Source organism: Elephas maximus, chromosome 16 (genome assembly GCF_024166365.1).
Source record: "Elephas maximus indicus isolate mEleMax1 chromosome 16, mEleMax1 primary haplotype, whole genome shotgun sequence".
NCBI lineage: Eukaryota > Metazoa > Chordata > Mammalia > Proboscidea > Elephantidae > Elephas > Elephas maximus.
In genome coordinates, this window is record NC_064834.1 from 67,472,227 (window position 1) to 67,494,668 (window position 22,442).

Genomic DNA, 22,442 nt, shown 5'->3' on the forward strand with positions numbered 1-22,442 from the left:
CTTAGGTGATGAGAAGGACAACACACAATACAGGGAAGTCAGCACAGCTGGACTAAGCCAAAAGCTATGAAGTTTCCTGAACACAACCAACCACTTCAAGGGACGGAGTAGCAGGGGCTGGGGTCTGGGGACCATGGTTTTGGGAGATATCTAGGTCAACTGGCATAACAAAGTTTATTAAGAAAATGTTCTTCATCCCACTTTGGTGAGTGGTATCTGGGGTCTTAAAAGCTACCAAGCGGCCATCTAAGATGCATCAATTGGTCCTAACCCACCTAGAGAAAAGGAGAATGACGAACATCAAAGACACAAGGAAAATATTAGCCCAGGAGACAAAAGGGCCACATAAACCAGAGATTCCATCAGCCTGAGACCAGAAGAACTAGATGGTGCCTGACTACCACCAATGTCCACCCTGACAGGGAACACAATAGAGAGTCCCTGATGAAGCAGGCGAAAAGTAGGGTGAAGAACTCAAATTCATGTAAAAAGACCAGACTTAACGGTCTGACTGAGACAAAAGGAACCTCAGAAGACATGGTCCCTGGACTCTCTGTTAACCAAGAACTAAAACCATTCCCGAACCCAATTCTTCAGACAAAGATTAAACTGGACTAAAAAACATAAAATAATACTCATGAAGAGTGTGCTTCTTAGTTCAAGTAGATACACGAGACTAATCAGGCAGCTCCTGTCCAGAGGCAGGATGAGAAGGCAGAAAAGGAATAGGAGCTGGTTGAAGGGACATGGGAAACCCAGGGTGGACAAGGGGAGTGTGCTGTCACATTATAGGGATTGCAACTAGGGTAAATAAAATGTGTAAAAATCTTTATTTGAGAAATTAACTTGAGCTGTAAACTTTCACCTAAAGCACAATTAAAAAAAAAACAAAACTGTGTGAACATTGTTCATAATGTCTCTGTACGGAACCTCAAAACAATCAATAAAATACCAATTATATTAGTAAAAAAAAAAGAAAGAAAACCCTATGGAGCACAGTTCTTCACTGATACACATGGAGTCTCCATTAGTTAGAATCAATTTGACGGCAACGGGTAAGCACTTGATAACCCATACCAAACCCATTGCCGTTGAGTCGATTCTGACTCATGGTGACCCTATAGGACAGAGTAGAACTGCCCTGTAGAGTTTCCAAGGAGCGCCTGGTGGATTCAAATTGCTGACCTTTTTGTTAGCAGCCATAGCTCTTAACCACCGCACCACCAGAGTTCCCAAGTACTTGATAGGAAATCTCATTTCATTTGAACATGTACCCTGTAAGGCAGGTCCTGTCATCATCCCCATTTTACAGATGAGGAAACTGAGGTTACCAGGTTCAGCAATTGCCTACAATTACACAGTAAGTGGCTGAGCCCATGCCTCAGTCACCTCCATCACAGACACTCTAGGTCAGAGCCCCTCATCCTGGCTGCACCCTGGAATCACTGGGTGGGGGTGGGGGAGGCAGGTTTCAAACATACCATTGCCCAGGCCCCATCCCAGACTAAATCAGAACTAAATCATCCTTTTTCAGACCGGAAACCTAGAGCCCAGAGGTCAGAAGTGGCTTGCCCAAAGTGGCACAGTGAGTTTGGGTGAGTTGGACCAGAGCCCAGGGTGCCCTCCCATTATGTGCTCATTGACTAACGCCTCTCCAGTTCCCCAGCACCACCCCCCACACCCCACCCACAGCATCACCTCATCACGTGGATGCATTCTGGCTCCTTGGTGAAGCTGTAGGCATAGCCACTGGACGTGGTCCCAAAGTCGATGGCAACCACCACGAGAAACGTCTGCTGCTCGGAGACGTTCGGGTCGGTGTCGTTCTGCAGATATGAAGTGAGACGCGGGGGTGCAGGAAGGGCAGGGAGGCAGGCCAACCCTGGCTTTTAGGGAGACACCCCCAGTGGTTCCATCCTGCCCAGCCACACAACCACTACAGACAGAAGGGCGTTCGGCTCAAGTCTGCCACATGGAGAGCCCTGGGGAGGAGGCTGGCCAGCCTCGGCCCCCACCTGAGTGGCTCAGGGAGGTGCCCTGGCCTGCTGGCATCTCCCAGCCTGAGTGGAGGGCCAGGCTGACTGGGCCAGGGCACCTGCCTTCAGCTCGCCCACTCCTTCCTTCACCACCTGCAAGTGGGCATGGCTAATGACAGACATTCTACCAGCAGGGCCGGAAGCCCAGTGTTTCCTGAGGAACCCAGTCTCCACCCCTGTCACCCTCTCCGAGCTCCTGCGCAGACCCCAAGCCCCTGCCCAGAGCGCCTTGCCTGTGCCCTCTGTACCTACACTGTACCTATACCTGTCCAGTACCTGTACAGGTACTCCTACTTGCTCTGTGACAGAGGGAAGTGCAAGAGAGCAGCGCCTGGCATACCAGGGGCCAGCCCAGTCCTGCCATGACCAGCTCCTCTCTGGGCCCAGAGCCTTTCCTTCACCTGTCCAGTAAGTCGGTCAGGCCAGTCCAGTCCAGGTTTCCAAGGCTTTTCTTTAAAGCAGTGTACTTTTTTTTTTTTTTTTAACTCCTATGGAACTCCGAATTATAAAACTGACAAAATTTGGATTTGGCATGTCCTGGGTAAAGCAGGGATGAGAACCCCACCCACGGCCTCTCTTCACACTGGCCCCATCCCCACGCACCCCAAGGTGAACCCTCAAGCTCTTCCAGGGAGCCCTCAGGAAGCTGGTGACAGGTCACCAACTCTCCCAGTTTACCTAGGACTGGGACAGTTCCCAGGTGCAGGGCATTCAGGGCTAAACTCAGGACAGTTCTGGGAAAACCAGAACGAGTTGGCACCTTTTCTAGTGGTGGCTCCAAAGTTCTCAAGGGGGGCCTTCTTCAGGGATCTGAGCCGCTAAAGAAAAGCCGCTCTTTCTTCTGGGTGCTCATCCTGTGGCTGGCTGCATGTGAGGCTCTTTGACCAGCTGCCCCACCATATCCATCTGCTTTTGCAGTCCAAGGTAGAGTGGGAGCAACAGCCCAGCTCCAGCCCTTCTCAGGGTTGGCAAAACCCTGCACAGGCCTCCCTGGCAAACTGTTGCAGAGGCAATTACACAGGCATAGACTTTGAACAGGACAGTCAACTGCAGGTGGCAAAAGCACTGTCACAATGAGGCAGTCTCACTGGTTCACCAGCAGAGACCGCTGTTTCACTCCCAGTGGAGGCTCTAAAAGGCTGCTCCCACCTGCCCACCCATACCCAGAACCCAGTGCCATGGAGTCCGTTCCGACTCATAGCGACCCTGTATCATCCCCCAAATCAATGGCTGCAGAAGCACCAGGCACAGCATGGAAAGCTGGCTCTTTGGATGCTGGCTACAGTGGCCCTGCAGAGTCAGCCCAAAAGCACCAAGCCCTTTCCCTCGCACAGAGACCCAGCCCTCCCCACTGTGACAAAGGACACAGGCACAGGTGACCTATAGCTCCCTCCACCAACGGCTCAGTTTGTGATGCTGACCAGCAGCTGCCGAAATGAACTTCCACATGTATCACTGAGAACATTCTCTGACTCTAACTCACTGGTTCTAAACCGCATCTACAAACCAAAACCAAGCCCATCATTCATAGCGACCCTATAGGACAGAGGAGAACCGGTCCATAGGGTTTCCAATGAGCAGCTGGTGGATTCGAACTGCCGACCTTTTGGTTAGCAGCCAAGCTCTTTACCAGTGCGCCACCAGGGCTCCTACCATATTTAGCATGGGGCTGGGCCATGGTAAGTGCTCATAGACATGAGACGTAGTTATTGTCAGGATTAACAAGTTCAACCTTTTCAGGTCCACGGTGGGATAGGGACTTGTCTGGGCTCATAGGCTTGTGCCAGTTCGGTTTATTCTCTTCCCCGTAAGCATGAGGAGTCTCTTCCCGTAAGCATGAGGAGTCTCTTCCCGTAAGCATGAGGGGCTGCCCAGTAGCCTGTCCTATGAGAGCGACCCAGAAGCAAAGGTAGTTCAGCACAGCCCCCTCCCGCCTCCACACACATACACACATTTCTTACCACAATATGAGAAGGGGACAGAGGCGTTATTCCCGTGTCCCCCAGACTCCGGGCAGGAGATGAATATGCAGATGTGGGAGCCGTTTCTGAAAGGAAAGACAAGTACATTCCTTAAAAGGGGCACCTGCTGAGCCAGGAGCAGGAAGGGGGCCGGGTAGCTTTGCCTGAGAAAGCCAGCTAAGGTGGTAAAAAGGTGAGGTCAAGCCCCACCATAAAGGCTGGGGGTCTGTTCCAGCACCCCTCGTAGCTGGCATTTAAAACTGGACCAAATGAGAGCCTCCTTTTCTCCCACTACGTGCCGCCAGGCTCCGCTAAGCACGAGGCACTGTACCTGGTGGAGTCCTCTGTCTAGCCAGTTGTTAACCTGGGCGCCATGACGGACCAGAGGAGCCTGTGGCCACCTGCGAGTATGTGCACATTTTTGTGTGCATTTTCTGTGAAGACACTCTATAGCCCTCAGCTTCCCAAAGGGGTGTGGGACCTCCAAAAGATTAATAACCCCATTGGTGGTTCAGTGGTAGACTTCTCCCTTTCCATGCAGGAGACCCAGATTCGATTCCCAGCCAACGCACCTCATGGGCAGCCACCACCTGTCTGTCAGTGGGGGCTTGCGTGTTGCTATGATTCTGAACAGGTTTCAGGAGAGCTTCCAGACTAAGAAAGACTAGGAAGAAAGGCCCGGCGAGCTACTTTCAAAAAATCAGCCAATGAAAACCCTAAGGATCACAAAGATCCAATCCACACAAACGACCATAGGAATAATGCAGGGACTGGCCAGTGTTTTGTTCTGTTGTGCGTGGGATCACCATGAGTCAGGGGCTGACTTGACAGCAGCTAACAGCAACAACAATTCTAGAAAAGTAGGATGTCAGTTCAAATTCCAAAAACAGGTTCCTTGGCTGGTGGATCCATCACCTCCTCCCTCCCTCTGGCCTGAGGGCCCACAGGAGCCTGGTGATCTCATCTCTCTTTAGTGATGCTAAAGCTTTTTGACATGCAATTAGTAAAAACCTAGCAAAAAGACAGCTAGATTAGCATTTCTGGACCCCTACAGACAGAGCCCCTCAACAGACACAAGGTCAAAGGGTAGCAGGGCTGCTTGCTAGCAGCAGGAACACCATTTTGTAGATTGCCCTACTGCCCCTGCAATTACTCAGACACAGACATTTGTTCTGGAATGCTGCCAGAGCTCAGTGGCTTCCCCCAGGGATTAGCACCCAAGGAGAAGTCACACTCTCCCTGGCCAGGGCTGGAAAGCTCCACAAGTGCCTCTCCCTGCCACTGCCCAGGACTGGCAGGGCTGGCAGAGCTGTGAGCATGACTTCGCACTCTCACCACTGCCAGACAACAGGGCACCTGCAAACACTAGGCCCGGCACGGGGTGCTCTGCAAACTGGCTCCATTTAGATGACAAGACACAGGGCACCTGTAAACACCAGGCCCTGCGTGGAGTGCTCTATAAATCTTCTCCATTTAGACAGCCAGACACTGGGCACCTATAAACACCAGGCCCTCCACGGGGTGCTCTGCAAGCCTGCTCCATGTAGACAACCAAACACTGGTGCCTACAAAAGCCACATATTGGATGGGATGCTAATTCCTGGTTTGAAAAAAAATGGGTATCTTGCTAAAGAAGAGCCCTGGTGGAACAATGGTTAAAGCACTTGGCTGCTAACCAAAAAGGTCGGTGGTTCGAAACCGTCAGCCACTCCAAGGGAGGAAAATGTGGCACTCTGCTTCCATAAAGGTTACAGCCTAGGAAACCCAATGGGGCAGTTCTACTCTGCCCTGTAGGTTCACTATGAGTCGGAATCAACTCGACGGCACACAACAACAATTTGCTAAAATACTTGTAGCCAAAGAAATCCAGAGATTTGAGGTGGCATAAAAAGGCCTGTCTCCTTCTAGGGGGGCACTTGAGGTGGTTCCATCTGCCTCTTCTAATCCCAGGTTTTTACTGATTTTTTTTTTCCTGCTTGGTAGAAACACCATCATTACAGTGGGTACTGATGGAATGAAAAGAATCATGAAAGAGTGAATGTGAAGCCTCAAATCTGGCAGTCACCTCCCTCTCTGCCTGCTGATGGTATCTCTTCTGATGAGGTTCGATTCCAGCCTCTGGCAGACAGGTGAATAACCAGGTAATTTCAGAGGCAAAAACTCAACTTGTTCGGAAGCTTTTTCCAATTCCTATTAGCATCCTGGCCCAGTGCTCTTGAAAACAGAATTTGGAAAAATAAGCCTGGCTCCAGGAGTCCCTGGGTGGCGCAAATGGTTAAGCACTGGACTACTAACAGAAAGGTTAGTAGTTCAAACTTACCCAGAGGCACGTCAGAAGCAAGGCCTTGTGATTTGCTTCTGAATGGTCACAGCACTGAAAACCCAATGCAGTGCAGTTCTACTGTGCACACATGGGGTCACCATGAGTCAGAACTGACTCCACGGCAACCAGCAACAACAAAGACTGGCTCCAGGACCTGCCTGCTAAACTCCACCATCACCTCTGTTTGGAAGCTCCCAGCTCAAGGGCACCTCCTTCCATAAAGAAAGGGGGAGCTCGGCCTCTCCACTAGGGGGCGCTGCTGGATGGTTCTTCCACCTGTTGACAATAGCCCCACCCAGCCCAAGGTCCCTGAGGCAGCCCTTAGAGAGATGCCATCCAGCAGCGCTGGGAGCATCTTCTCTCCACCTGCTACCTGGAAGGCCTGCAGCCATGTGTCCACATTTGCACAGAAGGTCTTGGAAGAAACCAAATGTCTAATTGCCCAGGAAATCTGGTGTTGGCAATTAGCAAACAAGCTATTATCTGCAGACAAACCATCCACCCCGCTGTCTGCTTGGTTCTAATTATCCCATCACTCAGCCCTGCTCAGAGCATTGCAACACGGACTTGCAACAGAGCATGTGTCAGGCCACACACTGAGCACATGCCTTGGGCCCCCAGGGAACTCCAGGATACTTGAGGGCAAAAACCAGTAATTTTTGGGTTCTCCCTGCACCCCCCTCCCTGCCACATCTGGTACAGTAATACATAAATCATCTGACTTGCTCACCACTCAGCCAGGCCTAGAAGCAGTTGGACTGCATGGACTTTCTCCATCCAAAACTCAAATTCAGCTACATTGTGCAATGCTTTAACTGATCGGCATACAAGATATGGAGGAGTGACATTTTTCTAATACAGATACATGCATCTCCTGCACGCCCACATCCATATTTCTATATATTCCAAAGCACAGATAATTCGCCAGTTACTGTCATCAATTCAGCACGGGAATACATAAACCCATGGTGATGAATATGTTCTCAAGCTAGTATTGTTCCACTTATTTAGGACATCAAAGTGGTGTTCAAAATTCTTGGGGAAAAGAACATGGGAAAGCATACCTTATCCCTGAGGTGTGTGGGAAGCTTAATTCTGGTGTGCTAAGAGTCCCAACACGGCCAGGGATCATTCGTTCAATGGGTAAATGATTAGGAATGAAAACAAAAGGGCCAGCGGAGTATCATTAATTAATCTATTGATTTTTGACGATCTATTTGATTTTTCCTGCTAATAAATGGCAGAGTTGATACACGGCATGGGTATATGTACAAGGAATCTGCTCTGTGTCGTGGCTACCAATTATACTTAGGCCATGACCCACAGTAAGAAATTCCAAATGGTATTAACTGTGGCCCTGTTTATACTTCTGTAAAACTAATACAATAGTTTCTTCCCTGTAACTTACTTCCTCCTATGTGATAGCATAGCTCAGTACAAATAGGTTGGCTTCGGCACATGGGGAAGAGAAGAAAAAGGCAAAGCCAAAAGTCCAGAAGGAATAGATGTTTTCATAGTGCAGGTTTGGAAGAGGAAAAGGAAGCCAACAAAAAGAAAATTCAAACCCATCTGTGGAGTTAGGGAGGGAAGACTGGTAAGAGATTAAAGTAAAATGCTTTAGTAGCTCAGAGGCAGAGCGGAGAGTTCTGAGAATTTTAAGAATTACCTATGCTGCAGTTCCAACAAGATTAAAGACGACCCAAAGCATCTTCCATTTCAAGCCCTAAGTTACCCCGAAATCTGGGAGCACAGAGGGATTCAGTGATTACACGTCACAGAATCAGAAAAACACAGAACATTTCAAAAATACAAACTATCAGCCACAAAGACTACTGAGAGGTATGGAGTTAAGCAGAGGAGGAAGAGACCCTGAAGCTTTCTAGTGAGCAAATAGAAATTAATTTTTAAGTCTCCTTCGTTGTTGTTATTAGGTGCCGTTGAGTCGATTCCGACTCATAGCGACCCTGTGTACAAAAGAAGGAAACGCCGCGTGGTCTTGCACCATCCTCACAATCGTTGCTGTTGGAACCCACCATTGCAGCCACTGTCAATCCATGTCATTGAGGGTCTTCCTCGTTTTCCGACACTTTATCAAGAATAATGTCCTTCTCAAGAGAAAGCTCCCACCTTATAATACACCCAAAGTATGTGAGCTAAAGTCTCGCCATTCTTGCTTCTAAGGAACATTCTGGCTATACTTCTCCCAAGAGAAATTTGTTCATTCTTCCAGCAGTCCATGGTATAGTCAATATTCTTCATCAACACTGTAATTCAGGGCATCAATTCTTCTTTAGTCTTCGTTATTCATTGTCCATCTTTTGCATATGCATATAGGGTGATTGAAAATATGATGGCTTGGGTCAGATCCATCTTAGTCCTTAAAGTGGCATCTTTCTAACACTTCAAAGCGGTCTTTTGCAGCAGATTTGCTCAATGCAATATGTCATTTGACTTCTTGACTGCTGCTTCTGTGGGCGTTGATTGTGGATCCAAGTAAAATGATATCCTCTAATTTCAATATTTTCTTTGTTTATGATGATGTTGCATATTGGTCTAGTTGTGAAGATTTTTATTTCCTTTATGTTGAGGTATAATCCATACTGAAGGCTGTAGTCATTGATTTTCACCAGTAAGTACTTCAAGTTCTCTTTGCTTTCCACAAGCAAGGATGTATCATCTGGATATCACAGGTTGTTAATGAGTCTTCCTCCAATAATCTAAGAAGCTGGATTATATGAAGAAGACCTTGACAATGGAATTAGAGGAAGACCTCTGTTACTAGCTTTAGATAATTAAATGTCCCTCTGTCTTATATACTTAAGGTACAGGCAATCCTTTTTAGTCTATATTTTATTGTTAGCTGCCATCAAGTTGGGCCCAAATCATGGTGACCCCATATGCAACACTCAATGGATCAGATCATTGTGGTCCATAGGGTTTTCCCTGGCTGATTTTCAGAAGTAGATCACTAGGCCTTTCTTCTTAGTCTGTCTTGGTCTGGAAGCTCCAGTGAGACCTGTTCAACATCACAGCAACACACAAGCCACCATTGACAGACAGGTGGTGGCCACACTTGAGTTGCACTGGCCTGGAATTGAACCCCGGGCTCTCAGACGGAAGGAGAGATTCTACCACCAGACCCACTAGTGCCCCCTTAGTTTATATAGTGAACATAAAAATAAGTTGATAAGGGTGTTCATAGGTTCAGTCTTACACCTGGACCCCCCAAACACATTCTTCAATCAAGTCATTCATAAGATAATTTTTGCAGCAAAGCAGAATGCATAAATAAATAAAAGTATTAACCCACAAGTCTCCTGCCACAGAATTTTTTAAAGCCCCAAACCAGGTATTTGAGGAGGAGCTAGATTAACTTATTAGTTGAACACTCATCGTCTGCCTTAGTCATGCAAGAATTAGAACATATGCTTCATCTCGCTTCCCGCTATAAAATGCAAGACATGTAAACTTCAGACACATTTTTATTTGCTCCCAGCTCTAATGGCTTTAATCAAAGCAGACGTTCTTAAAACAAAAAACAGTCTTGATAAGAGAAACTCGACAAGAGCCATTATTTATGAACTTGCTTGTTGCTCTTTTCCGCTGGAGACATTAGTCAGCAAACGTCGTGAGCAGAATTGCAGACTTTCTGAGATACATGAGATCGACCCTGGCTCCATAAATACAACATTTTGAAAAGACAAAGACAGAACCAACCGGCTGACTTTATTCCAAGGCTCCTGGCTCTTGTGAACTGTGACAGGTGGCTGGCCTCAACAGTGGTAATTCCCTAGCTTCTCCAAAGAGGCCTTCTCACTAGCTTCCTGATTTATGTATCTATTAAAGAAATGCTCAATTTCAAAAGGATTTTTAGGGTCTGGTCTTTACGATTTAAAAATATGTAATATGTATTTTCATTTCCTTTCTCCTGCTGACTGGGAGATGACAGGTATTCACTGAAAATTGCCTAAAATCAGGCTCTGTGGGAAAAAATGCTCCCCTATCTCCTACACACCCTCCCTGCAGTGTCATCTTTGAAAATTGATCAGCTCAAGGTCATGTGTAGGTTGCTGCAAATAGCTTTTAAGACGGAAAATAAAAAATCTTTTATTACCCTTTAACAGGCTTCATGGCTAGCTGAACTAATGCATTATTACTGTAAGCTGAACTTCCATTTCAGTAAATAATTTATGGGATTTTTTTAATCACCATGGTCAGTGTCCAGAGTAAATGGAAATTTTATTGGTATGAACCAGGAGACCCTCTCACAACAAAGAACACGGAGTGTGAAGTAACTGCTCTCCAAATGCTATACAATAATTATGGAAGTGAGCGTTTATGCATTACAAAAACCACAGCACAAGTGCAGATGCCTATTTTGATATGGGCAGCATCTTCCCCTTACCCCTCCTGCTTCCCAGGATGGTCCAGGAGATGAGAGGCCCATGACAAGAAGCGGGGCTATTGAGTTTTCCCAGAAGCAGTGAAAGCCCCAAGTCCCTACAATCCCAGACTGTCAGTGGGGGTGGTTCATGTTCTCTCTCTGGACCGCAGGTTCATGGGCCTCCGTCTTGTGTCTCTGTGTGTCCAGGCAACTGCTGGTGGAGGTGAGGAAATGCTTTCTAGACCAACCATTCTTCCTACTAATTTTCATGAATTACACTCAGCAACCTCGCAGCCCCTGTCCACCGACACCCAGCATTTTGAGGGGTTCCACCAGAAGACCCCACATGTGATATTAAGATTCTTCTGTCTGCCTTGCTATCTCTCCCATGGACTCTGGGCTCACCAGGACAGGGTCCTGTCTTATTTCATCTCTGATTCCTGAGTTAATGATATATAATAGACACTCAATAAACATCTGATGGGTGGATAGACATATGGATTGACTGATGGAGAGATGGATGATGGATGGATGGATGGATGGATGGATGGATGGATGGATGGATGGATGGATGGATGGATGGATGGATGGATGGATGGATGGATGGGTGGATAAATGGGTGAGTAGGTGGGTAGAGGGATGGATGGGTAGACAGATGGACATACAGAAATATGGATGGATGGATGTTTCTATATGTGTCCAAAGGTGAGCCCAGTGACTATCCTCAGACATGAAGCACCACCAAGGTCTTGCCCAATAGAGGCACTGACCACTCTGAGTTGAGACATTAGTAATACACATGCTGACTTACCTCCAAAGATATGGGATCAGCTCTCAAATCACCCAGACCTGCCTCTTTCCACAGGTGTCCACCATTGCTTCCCTGCACTAACAGGAGGGGGGCTTTCCTAGCTTCTTCCTCACTTCTCATCCTGTTGCCAAGTCCTGCCATTCCTACTTCGTAGCATCTCTCACATTTGCCCCCCTCTGCACCCTCATCACCACAACCCTGGTACAGATCCTCCCACTCAGCAGGCACCCTGCAACTTCCCTGCCCCAAGTCTGTCCCCTTCAGGCCAGGATCCCCTGTAGCCAGAGCCATCTGGTCAAAGCCAAGGTCTGTTCAGATTACTCAATGGTGTTAGGGCCTTGGATTCCCATCCCCCAGAGGACAAAGTCCGGCACACTGCTGGCACCCCAGCAAACCATTTGTGCCACCCAGGGACTCCTTTATTAGTTCATTCGTGACCCTACACGAAAGAGTAGAACTGCCCCATAGGATTTCCAAGGAGCGGCTGGTGGATTCGAACTGCTGACCTTTTGGTTAGCAGCCATAGTTCTTAACCACTGGGCCACCAGGGCTCCCATTAGTTCATTAGAACAAACTGATGAAAATACATGCGGATTTGAAGGCTTGGAAGGGCTTCAGACCCAGGTCTCCGGGATCGGGCAGGGTACATGTCCAGTCTGCTTCCCCAGGGCTGAGGCTGTTGGTCCATCCCTGACTAGCCCTTTTAGGAACCTGAATCTCAGCAGGCACCACAGACAGCAAAACAGGCATCCAGCCCTCACTGAGCGGCCCCCATTCTAGAACAGGCCCATCGGCCTCAGCGATCTGGCCCTCGGGGGGATCAGCCCACGCTGCCTACACTTTGCAATCCCTGGGGCACCTGGGGCCTCAGAGGTGGTAGGGAGCTGTCCTCCACCCACTGCTGGGTCCCTCCCAGTCTGAGAAACCCAGGAGCCTGGCTCTACAGAGAGGTGGGTTGCTTTAAGGATCAGGACTCGCCCAGTTCGCTTTGTCCTTGAGGCAGGCTGGGATCCCACGCCGTATGGGAGGGGTACAGTGAAGGCCCAGGCCTCTTCTCGGCATGGTTCTCACCCTAGTGAGGAATGGTGACCCGAGATACTGATGTCAGATGTCACTCTGTGGCCCTCTGTACCGCAAGAGCAAGCTCTGGGCCCGCCAGAAAGAAGGGGGTTCCTGTGGGGGCCAAGGGTACAGGCACAGGGTCTTGCAGGCCTTGTGTCTTGTGGTGGGTGGAGGAGCCAGGCCAGGCAGCCAGCTAGGGCTGCGTGGCCAAGAGGCGTGTCTCCTAAGAATCAGAGCAGCTTTGGAACAGGAGCGAAGCCTCAGTTGGCTCCTTGGCTGGTGTTCTTAATGGAACCTACACAGTGGCATCACTAGGGGGGTGCAGGGGGTATGGAATGTTCTGGGTGACAGTCAGAGGGGGTGACACAAAAATGGCTGTCTATAAAATTTTTGTGCAATATTTCAGCAGGAATTTATTGTTTTTTATAAAAATATCCCTGTAGTTATTTACAACAACAAAAACATTTTTCATAAGTCCAGCTTACATGTATCAATATACCTACTAGGCTAAAACTCTATGCTAATTTACTTTTTGAACCTTGTAATGCGCTCTGGTCAGAGTTGTCATTATTACCTGATTACAACGATGTGTTGAGTCACGTGGTTTCCTCTGCACTCGCTACAAGCACACGCTGTTGCTTCTGTTGCTGCCAGGGTTTTTAGTCACTGATTTTTTCAAATTTTCTGGTGTTTCAGCTACCATATTGTGGTAATTAGTATTTATGAACCAATATCAATAACTTCTTTGAGAATAAAGTAGTAATTAAAGGAAAAGGGGAAACATCCCTTACTAACAATGTTATAATAATGTTGTAATTCAATGTACAAAGATTTTACAAAACAATTTTGTTGTTAGTACTCACATAATCCAACAAATATTAAATTTAAGCAATTTACGACTCTATTTATCACATATTATTCTATGATTAAAATTGATAGTAAACATTACTAAGGATTCTGTATGATCTGGCAGGGGGAGGAGGTCCGCGGGGGGGTGACACCATGAATTACAGCACTAGGTGACACCAACCCTAGTGATGTCACCGACCCACAGAAAACAAAATGGCTTCCAGTGAAGACAAAGACGGGGTGGTAGCACGGAATGTGGAGGTGCGGTTGTCCATGAGCTGAGGAAGCCAGGAAGCTGCATTGCCTCTCCTGGGCCCACCTCATCCCTCTGTGAAGCGAGACTGGTATCCTCGGGGCCTCTATCACCGTGCTTCAATGATAAAGGCGGTAATGCATGAGAAACCTGCAGAAATAAATTGTTGCTGCGTGCCGTTCAATCAATTCCAACTCATGGCGACCCCATGTGATAGAGTAGAATTGTCCCGCAGGGTTTTTTTAATCTTTCCAGGAGTAAATTGCCAGGTCCTTCATCCCACAGAGCCGCCAGTGGGTTCAAACCAGGGCTTCAAACTGGTTCATTCCGGTTTGGACTCCTGTGGAGAGTTTGCCTTTCCACCCCCAGATATACTGAATCAGAATCTACAGTTTAACAAGATCCCCAGGTGATTCTTATGTATGATAAATTGTGAGAACTACTGCTCCACTAGTGGTTTTCAGAATTGGTCCCTAACCAGTAGCCAAATTCTCAACAGGGGTTCAAACCAGAGGGAACTCGTTCAAAGCCCTGGTTAAAACCAATGACAAATGCTTAACTATTGTGCCACCATGGCTCCTTGACAGAAGTAAATAAAAATAGCCCCTGCCATTTGCTGAATCCCTTCACAGGGTCATATACTTTATGCATATTTTTTACCTTAGGCTCCTTTGCAAGTGTATTCAAATGATCAATTTGAAATTATCATAAAGAAATGGACAAACCCAGAAATCTATCAGGAAAGCTAACAGTCAGCACTCACTGAATGGGTATTTCATGCTAAAGCTAAGAGCTTTACTGGTGTACAGGTAGTGTCCAATTACAACACCCTCCAGTTAGGATACGTGTCTGCAACTTCCTGTTAGCAATATGTACTACAGACACCGTTGCAACACATGATTCACTGTTATCATTCTCAGATGTTCACTCACAGGTATTCAATGTCATGGTTTTAGTGTTCAAAACACTGCAGTATAGTAGGTTATGAAAACTAAAAAAAAAAAAAAAGGTATTCGACTTAGGTCAGAACTGACTTACGACAGAGTCCTCAGAACATAAATAACCCCATGGTAAATCAAGGACTACCTGTATCTCATTAAATCTTGCTTTGGCAAATTGCTGTGAGGTTCTGTCATTATTCCCGTTCTATGAGTGAGAAAACTGAGGCCTAAAAGATTATGAAACAAACCCACACGATCAGGACCCACTAGCTTGATTTAGAGCTCTCCGACACCAAGCCTGCACCCCTACTCTATGCCAAGCACCAGGTTTGGAACAGGCAGCATTTCTCATAACAGGCAACAGAACGAGATAGATGTCGATATAAATCCCCATTTCATAGATGAGTAAATAGTGTCAGGGGCCCCGCTGACTGTCTCTGCTCCAGGTTCATGAGACTGTGTGTCACATTCTTCTTAGGGTCCCAAAGTTAAACAGGGGCTCCCCATTTCAAAAGCTTTCATTCTTCATATCCAAAGATCGAGGTGGGGGCGTATATTGATAACTCAGAAGTTCAAGTTCAGAGTCAGAAAAGCCTGAGCTCAGACCCCGGCATGGCCACTTCCCAGATGCATGCCTTTGGGCCTCAGTTTTCTCACCTGGAAAATGGGGGCGATGATGCTGATTGATAGTGATACATTTTATAGGACTGCTATGATGAATAAATGAAAAAATGTCTATAAAATCTGGTTCATGGCAAGTACTCAATAAATGATGCTGCTGTTGTGTGCTGTCACACAAGGACAGAGCAGAACTGTCCCATAGGGTTTCCAAAGCTGTGAATCTTTACAGGAGCAGATTGCCAGGTCTTTTTTCCCACAGGGTGGTTGGTGGGTTTGAACTGCCAATCTTTCAGTTAGCAGCTGAGCACTTAACCACTGTGCTACCAGGGGTCCTTTGATAAATGATTAAAAAAAAAACATTGCCGTCGAGTCAATTCCAACTCATAGTTAGAACTGCCCCATAGGATTTCCAAGGAGCAATGGTGGATTCAAACTGCCAACCTTTTGGTTAGTAGCCATAGCTTGCCGTGGCTCTTAACCACTACACCACCAGGGCTCCTCAATAAATGATCCCCGTGATAGGTGTTATTTCTTATCATCGTCATCGTCCTTATTAAATTGGTCCAGCTGCAGCTGGGAAAACGCCACGTGCTTACACCAGGAGCCAGAGCCCTCGCCCACGCACAGGATCAGCAGACGCACTTTGCTTCCCCAGGTTTGCTAATCCAACAGTAACTTGGCAAATGGAGCCTTCAGGAAAACTCCCAGTGATGGGGGCTGGTGCTGCCAAGGGTGAGGGAGATGGCTGCCCGACTTCCCACTCAGGCTGTCTGCTCACCCCAAGCCACTTTCAGGATAACCAAAGAGAACTTGGGAAGCCGCATGGCCCTCCACTCACTCCATTAAACTCAGGCCATGACTGCAGCCTGCCTGTCCTCTAAAAGGAGGCTCAGTCTCCCATCTTAAAACTGACCAGTAAATGTGAACGCTCTCTCCCACTCCAAGGGAAAGCTTCCCCCTGCCTGGCCTCAGGAAGTCCCCAGGTTTAGGCGGTCCCAATCCGTCTCATGAACAGCCTTGGTCAGTCTTCAGAGGCCTCAGCTCAGCTGGTACTCACTGTACGGAGGCTACAGAAAGGGTCGATGCCACTCCTGGCCAGCTGGCATCACAGAATCTTTCACCTCCCAAACATTTCCATTTCCATCTGTCCCTGGGGAGGGTAGAGGGAGAGGCAGAGCAGGGTGGGGAGACAGGGCTGGGTGCTTAGTCACCCACCCTCAGCTGAACCCTCCTGAAGAGGGAGTTGTGCCTCCTCCAGGCAGGAAGGGGTGCCGTCAACCCCCACATGCCCCAAGGGTGGGGGACTAGAGCACAAGCCCTCCACTCCCACTGTCAGTGCCTTGAGGGCTGAGGCGAGGCTGAGGCTTGGGCACGTTCAGAGCACCTCCATTCAGTTCTTAACAGAAGAGATGTCCCTTAAGGGCAGACTTGACGAAAACAGCTATATGGCTTGTGCACTGCACTAGGGCACTCAGGCTTGGGGAAAGCAGGGACTGGGTTCACTCTGCCCCGTTACAGGGCTGCATTCACCCAGAGGTAGGCACACCATTTTCTTACCACAAAGGTGCCTTCTAAAGTCACAAACTGAAGGGCTACATCTGCCCATTAAAAAAAAAAAAAAAACTGTTGCTGTCGAGTAGATTTCAACTGATAGCGACCCTATAGGACAGAGTAGAACTGCCCCACAGAGTTTCCAAGGAGCGCCTGGTGCATCTGAACTACAGACCTTTTTTTTTTTTTTAATTAACTTTTATTAAGCTTCAAGTGAACGTTTACAAATCCAATCAGTCTGTCACATATGAGTTTACATACATCTTACTCCGTACTCCCACTTGCTCTCCCCCTATTGAGTCAGCCCTTTCAGTCTCTCCTTTCGTGACAATTTTGCCAGCTTCCCTCTCTCTCTATCCTCCCATCCCCCCTCCAGACAAGAGTTGCCAACACACTCTCAAGTGACCACCTGATATAATTAGCTCACTCTTCATCAGCATCTCTCTCCCACCCGCTGACCAGTCCCTTTCATGTCTGATGAGTTGTCTTCGGGGATGGTTCCTGTCCTGTGCCAACAGAAGGTCTGGGGACCATGGCCGCCGGGATTCCTCTAGTCTCTGTCAGACCATTAAGTATGGTCTTTTTATGAGAATTTGGGGTCTGCATCCCACTGATCTCCCGCTCCCTCAGGAGTTCTCTGTTGTGCTCCCTGTCAGTGAACTGCAGACCTTTTGGTTAGTAGCCATAGCTCTTAACCACCACGCCACCAGGGTTTTCATCTGTCCATAGTGAGGGCTTTTTCCATATTTTTGCACCCTGAGCAGCATCTTTTTCTAACTCATCCAAAAGCACCATAAAATGTAGCCATGGTGCTTAATGATGGAAAAAGGGAGGGAAATGCCTGGTAATTTTTTTTTATATACTGAGTTCCCCATCACCAGAGGAGTTCAAGCAGAGGCCAGGCAACCACTTACCTGAACAATAGAAGAAGAGAGGGTCAGAAAAACTCAGAGCGGGGTGGGAACTGGACTTTATGGATCAGTGTGTTAAACTGAGATTCACTGAGCACCTACAACACACTGAGAGCTGTGGAGGCCGTGTAGCATTGTGGTGAAGCCCAGGGAGTACTGGACCCAGGAAACTGCTTCAAGTCCACTCTAAGCTACTTCCTGGCCCTGGTGAATGCTCCTAATTGCTCATCCAAAATCCATTTCTCCCTTCCTAACTAAACCCCAATTTTAGATGGTTGGGAGGATGATCCTTCCCCAAACCCATCCTGATTAGTCTAAGCCAATCACAGCAAGCCCCACCTCCTTCCAATGCCATGAGAATGGGTTTGTGAACCACAGCACTGGCCAATGGGACATGAGGGGAGGCTGCTGGGGGCTTCAGGGCCCTGGGAAGAGACGTGGCCGTGTAGGTGATGAGGCCAGCACCTGTGGCCGCCATCTTGCCTCCCGCCTGAGGACATGGCCTCCACAATGAACAGCAGAAAGGAGGGGTGGAAAGAACCTCCATCTGTACTGGGTGGCGGGGGGGGTCGTTGAGCCGCCAAATCAACCTGCCTTGGAGCCTGCTGGACATTTGCACTTGCTGTTCTAGGTCACAATTTTCTTTTTCTTTAAACAAGACAAAGTCAACTTTTCCTTTTTTTCCAGCTAAAACGGATCCACAGCTATGCAACGCTGAACAATTTACTAAACTTCTCTGTGGCTCGATTTTCTGTATGTACTAAATAGAGATAATAATAACTCTCTTGCCCTCCAGGATTAAAGAATAATTAGGTAGAGGTTTTAACACATGCTAACTAAACAGTGGCTCGTTTTATCCTTATAGACTACTTGATGAGTAGGAAATAGGTAGTCGTTAACCCATTTAACACCAGAGGAAACTGAGGCACAGAGAAGTTAAACGTCTTCCAGAAATCACACAGCTAGTAAATGCCTGTCTCCAAAGCCTGAGCTCCTTCTGCCACATTCCAACCCTGAGATTCTAGGACTCTGTGACTCCCCTCAGGTCCCTGAGTGGCACAAACAGTTTGTGGTTGGTTACTAACCCAAAGGTTGGAGGTTCGAATCCACCCAGTGACACCGTGGAAGAAAGCCCTGGTGATCTGCTTCTGTAAAAGTTACAGTCAGGAAAACCCCATAGAACTCAGCTCTACTCTGTAACATGGGGTCGCCAGGAGTCAGAATCAACGGGTGACTCCCCTTGAGGACCTACCATTGGCAACTCGCAACAAAGGGCAGTGAAAACTCTCTGCTGCAAACAGCCTTGTAGAAAAACTGGACCACAGGATAGTCAGCCTTGCCCCCCAACCCACTCATCTGCTTGCCTCTCTCCTCTGCCCCTCCCTCCCTCCAGCACATTGCAACCACCCTGTCTGGCAGACCCTGCAGCAGTTCTCCAGGAACTCCAGACTCTCCAACCGGGCTGGCACTGGCCTCTCCCCAGATACTCTGCTCCTTGACAATACAGGAATGCTGGCCCAGAGCGGGGACTGCCGTTACCAGCTGCATTTTCACTTTCCCCAGATGCTCCAAAGCCAGCTGGCCAGGACTGACTGGTCCAACTACTCCCCAGGGCCCGGCATGTTGATAGGGGTGCTGCGGACCGAGGGCTTGCTGTGTGGGGGGAGTTTTCCCCACAGATAAGCAGTTTCCAGGCCTTTTGGAAGAAACGTCAGGACAAAATGCCTAAAAACCTGCAGCCATAAACCAGAGACTCAGCCCCAACTCTGTAAGGCAGGAAAACGTGTGGCACCGAAGCCTTCCTTCTCTGAAACTGCGTGTGCCGGTGCCCTGGGCCAGGGGCACATTACCCTATAAGCAAGGTAAGCATGGGCTTACTTGTGCTTACTGGGTCATCTGCCCCTGTCAGGAATTGTAAATTTGAAAAGAGACTTTGATTCTATAGGAAGGTGCTGTAGAGTTGTAAGAGAGACCGATGCCAGCCACACCTAGAAGCAGAATCTTTGATGTGGTGAAAAAATGTGACATTGTTCACTACAGATTAGTAAGTAAGCACAAGTAAGCCCATGCTTACCTCGCTTATTGGGTAATCTGACACTGGCCCTGGCACCCAGTGGGGTTGAGGAGCCTGCCTGAGGAATTGTTGCTTCCAGAAGACAAAGGAAGGAGAAGGGCAAATGCCAGAAGGGGCCAAAAAAAGTCACCAGGGAGGACAAAACAGGACCACCTACTGGAGTCTGGAGTTTGGGGTGGGGGTTGGTGCATGGTGGGAGCTGCCCAGGAGGTCGGGACACTAAATGTCCCCCCAGAACAGGCAGCCCCACACCAGTGTGCAGTGTGTTCCCGCCGTGGGGGACAAAGACCTCCAGGTTATCAGGAAGCAGAGAAAGTCCTTTTCAGAGTGTTTTGTTGTTTGTTTTAAGTTTAAAATCCCTAAATACACCTCACTTTTTTACACAAAATCTTCAGTGATAGATTTCCAACATTTTGTCTTCAATTTTGAGTCCCTGGGTGATACAAAGAGTTAACAGGCTTGGTTGGCTAACCAAAAGATAAGTGGTTCGTGTCTACACGGAGCATGCAGGAAGAAAGGCCTGGCGATCTGCTTCTGAAATATCAGCCACTGAAGACCCCACGGAGCACGCTCTGCTCTGACACACGTGGGGTTGCTACGTGTCAGAACTGACTCAGCAGCAACTGGTTTTGGCTGGTCTTTAAATCTGTTATTTTCCTTTATCACTCAACACAGCTGATTAGTTTAAGTCAAAGCGTGGACCGTTGTGTTAGTGTTTACTGAGTGCCCACTACATCCCAGGCCCAAGCTAGGTGCCTTATACACCTGCCTTTTCATCCTTCCAACCCAAGGAGGCAGAGGCTCAGGCATGAGGTCTCATGGATTCTAACCTAGGCGTGTGTGACTCCCAAGCACCAGATCACTGAGGAGGGTTCCCAGGTGCCTGGACCCTGATGCTGTCCCCACCCCCTCCGCCTCTCCAGGCATCTGTCGCAGCCTCACCTGGACACTCCACCAGTCCCTCAGATCCAACGACTCCAACCAGAATCTCCGTCCTCCCCTGCCAGTCCCGCTCCTCCCCGGGGACCCTGTGTAGATTCACACTGCCCCAGGTTTCAGTCTTCTGGACTCAGAGCCCTAGGATGAATGTGGAGCCAGCAACGGTGGCCCCTCATCTCTGCTCCTCCCACTCCCTCCCCCTCTCCCATCCCCACCAGCCCCCATCTCCTCCCATCCAACCACCCAACAGCCTCCCAAGGAGTGGCCTACTACTTGGTTCTTCCATCCCTTCCTAACCCATCCCCCACTACCCGTGTTCACTGCTAACTTTCCAGAGCTCAGCTCTGACCAGGACATACCCAAGCTCAGAAACCTTCCATGGGTCCACATTACCCAACAGTCAGCTAATATTTATTGAGCAGAACAAAACCTCATCCTGACACCTGAACCCTGCAGAAGATGCCTCCAGCTTCACCACCCACCACGCCCCACCCACAGGAGCTCCAAGAAACCAGGCCACGCACTGCTCACTGTTTCAGAAACACCTAATTTGCTCCTTCTTCTTCACCTTCATCCATATTGTTCCTCCTTCTGGTTCCCCTGCCACCACTGCTTGCTTACACATCTCTCAAGGCCTATCCTAAATGTCCTTTCCTCACAAAGCCATTTCTGATCTCTTTCCCCCTGTGAACACTACTGTTCCTGCCTGTATAGTTCTCGGGGTCCTTGCCATATCTAACTCAAAAGCTCCACTCTCTCTATTAGTCTATTATGTACTGCTTACTCCTCTTCCAAGGAGCCCTAGTGATGCAGTGGTTAAGCGCTTGGCTGTTAACCAAAAGGTTGGTGGTTTGAACCCACCAACCACTCTGCAGGAGAAAGATGTGGCAGTCTGTTTTAGTAAAAATTTACAGCCGAGGAAACCCTATGGGGCAGTTTTACTCTGTCCTATAAGGTCGCTTTGAGTCGGAATCAGCTAGACAGCAACGGGCTTAGTTTTGTTTTGTTTTGTTTAACTCCTTGTCCCCCACCAAGCAGACTGTAAGCTTCTGTCAGGCAGGGACCTGCTCCTGCTTCTCATCTCTGGGACCCCTGCTATGTCTTATACAGACCCTGGGACAAATGGGCCCAAAGAATGTGTCTTAAAGAATACTGAATGAGGGTTCTAATTCCAACAGTATGGTAGCCATGGTACTTAGCTGGGCCTTCACACACTAAACATGAGTTGTGACGTTGTATTTAGGTGCTGTCAGTCAGTTCCAACTCATAGCAATCCTATGTACAACAGAACAAAACACTGCCCAGTCCTGCACCATCCTCACAATTTTTGCTGTGTTTGAGCCCACTGTTGCAGCCACTGTGTCAATCCATCTCATTAAAGGTCTTCCTGTTTTTGTTAGACCTCTGCTTTACCAAGCATGATGTCCTTCTCCAAGGATTAGTCAGAAGAACGAACATATCTGTCTAAGAAGAAGTACACCCAGAATGCCTCTTAGATTTGAGGGTAGTGAGACTTCACCTCACAAAACATTCAGCATCTTCAAAAAGGAAATTAAGTAAAGCACATATGCTTTTGAATGCCTTATCAGTAGGCCTGCAGGAAGTAAGCAAACCCCGCATACATGATTTTTTTTTTTTTTTAACTTAGCAGAAATTGGGAAAGGGAATAGCAGACAAATGATAGAAGTCTTCTCAGGAAATTAAGCCTTGGCCTGATTCAGAGATG

General features: G+C 48.1%; 1 protein-coding gene across 2 annotated transcripts in view; it reads right to left on the minus strand.

Moving 5' to 3' along the window:
• Positions 1-22,442, minus strand: part of HSPA12A (heat shock protein family A (Hsp70) member 12A) — a 182,931-nt gene that overhangs the window by 35,076 nt on the left and 125,413 nt on the right. For both annotated transcript variants that reach the window (XM_049854651.1, XM_049854652.1), the window contains 2 exons: positions 3,998-4,083; positions 1,699-1,826 (listed from right to left, as the gene is read on the minus strand). In XM_049854651.1, the coding sequence (XP_049710608.1) occupies positions 1,699-1,826; positions 3,998-4,083 (214 nt within the window). The remainder of the gene's footprint in view (positions 1-1,698; positions 1,827-3,997; positions 4,084-22,442) is intronic.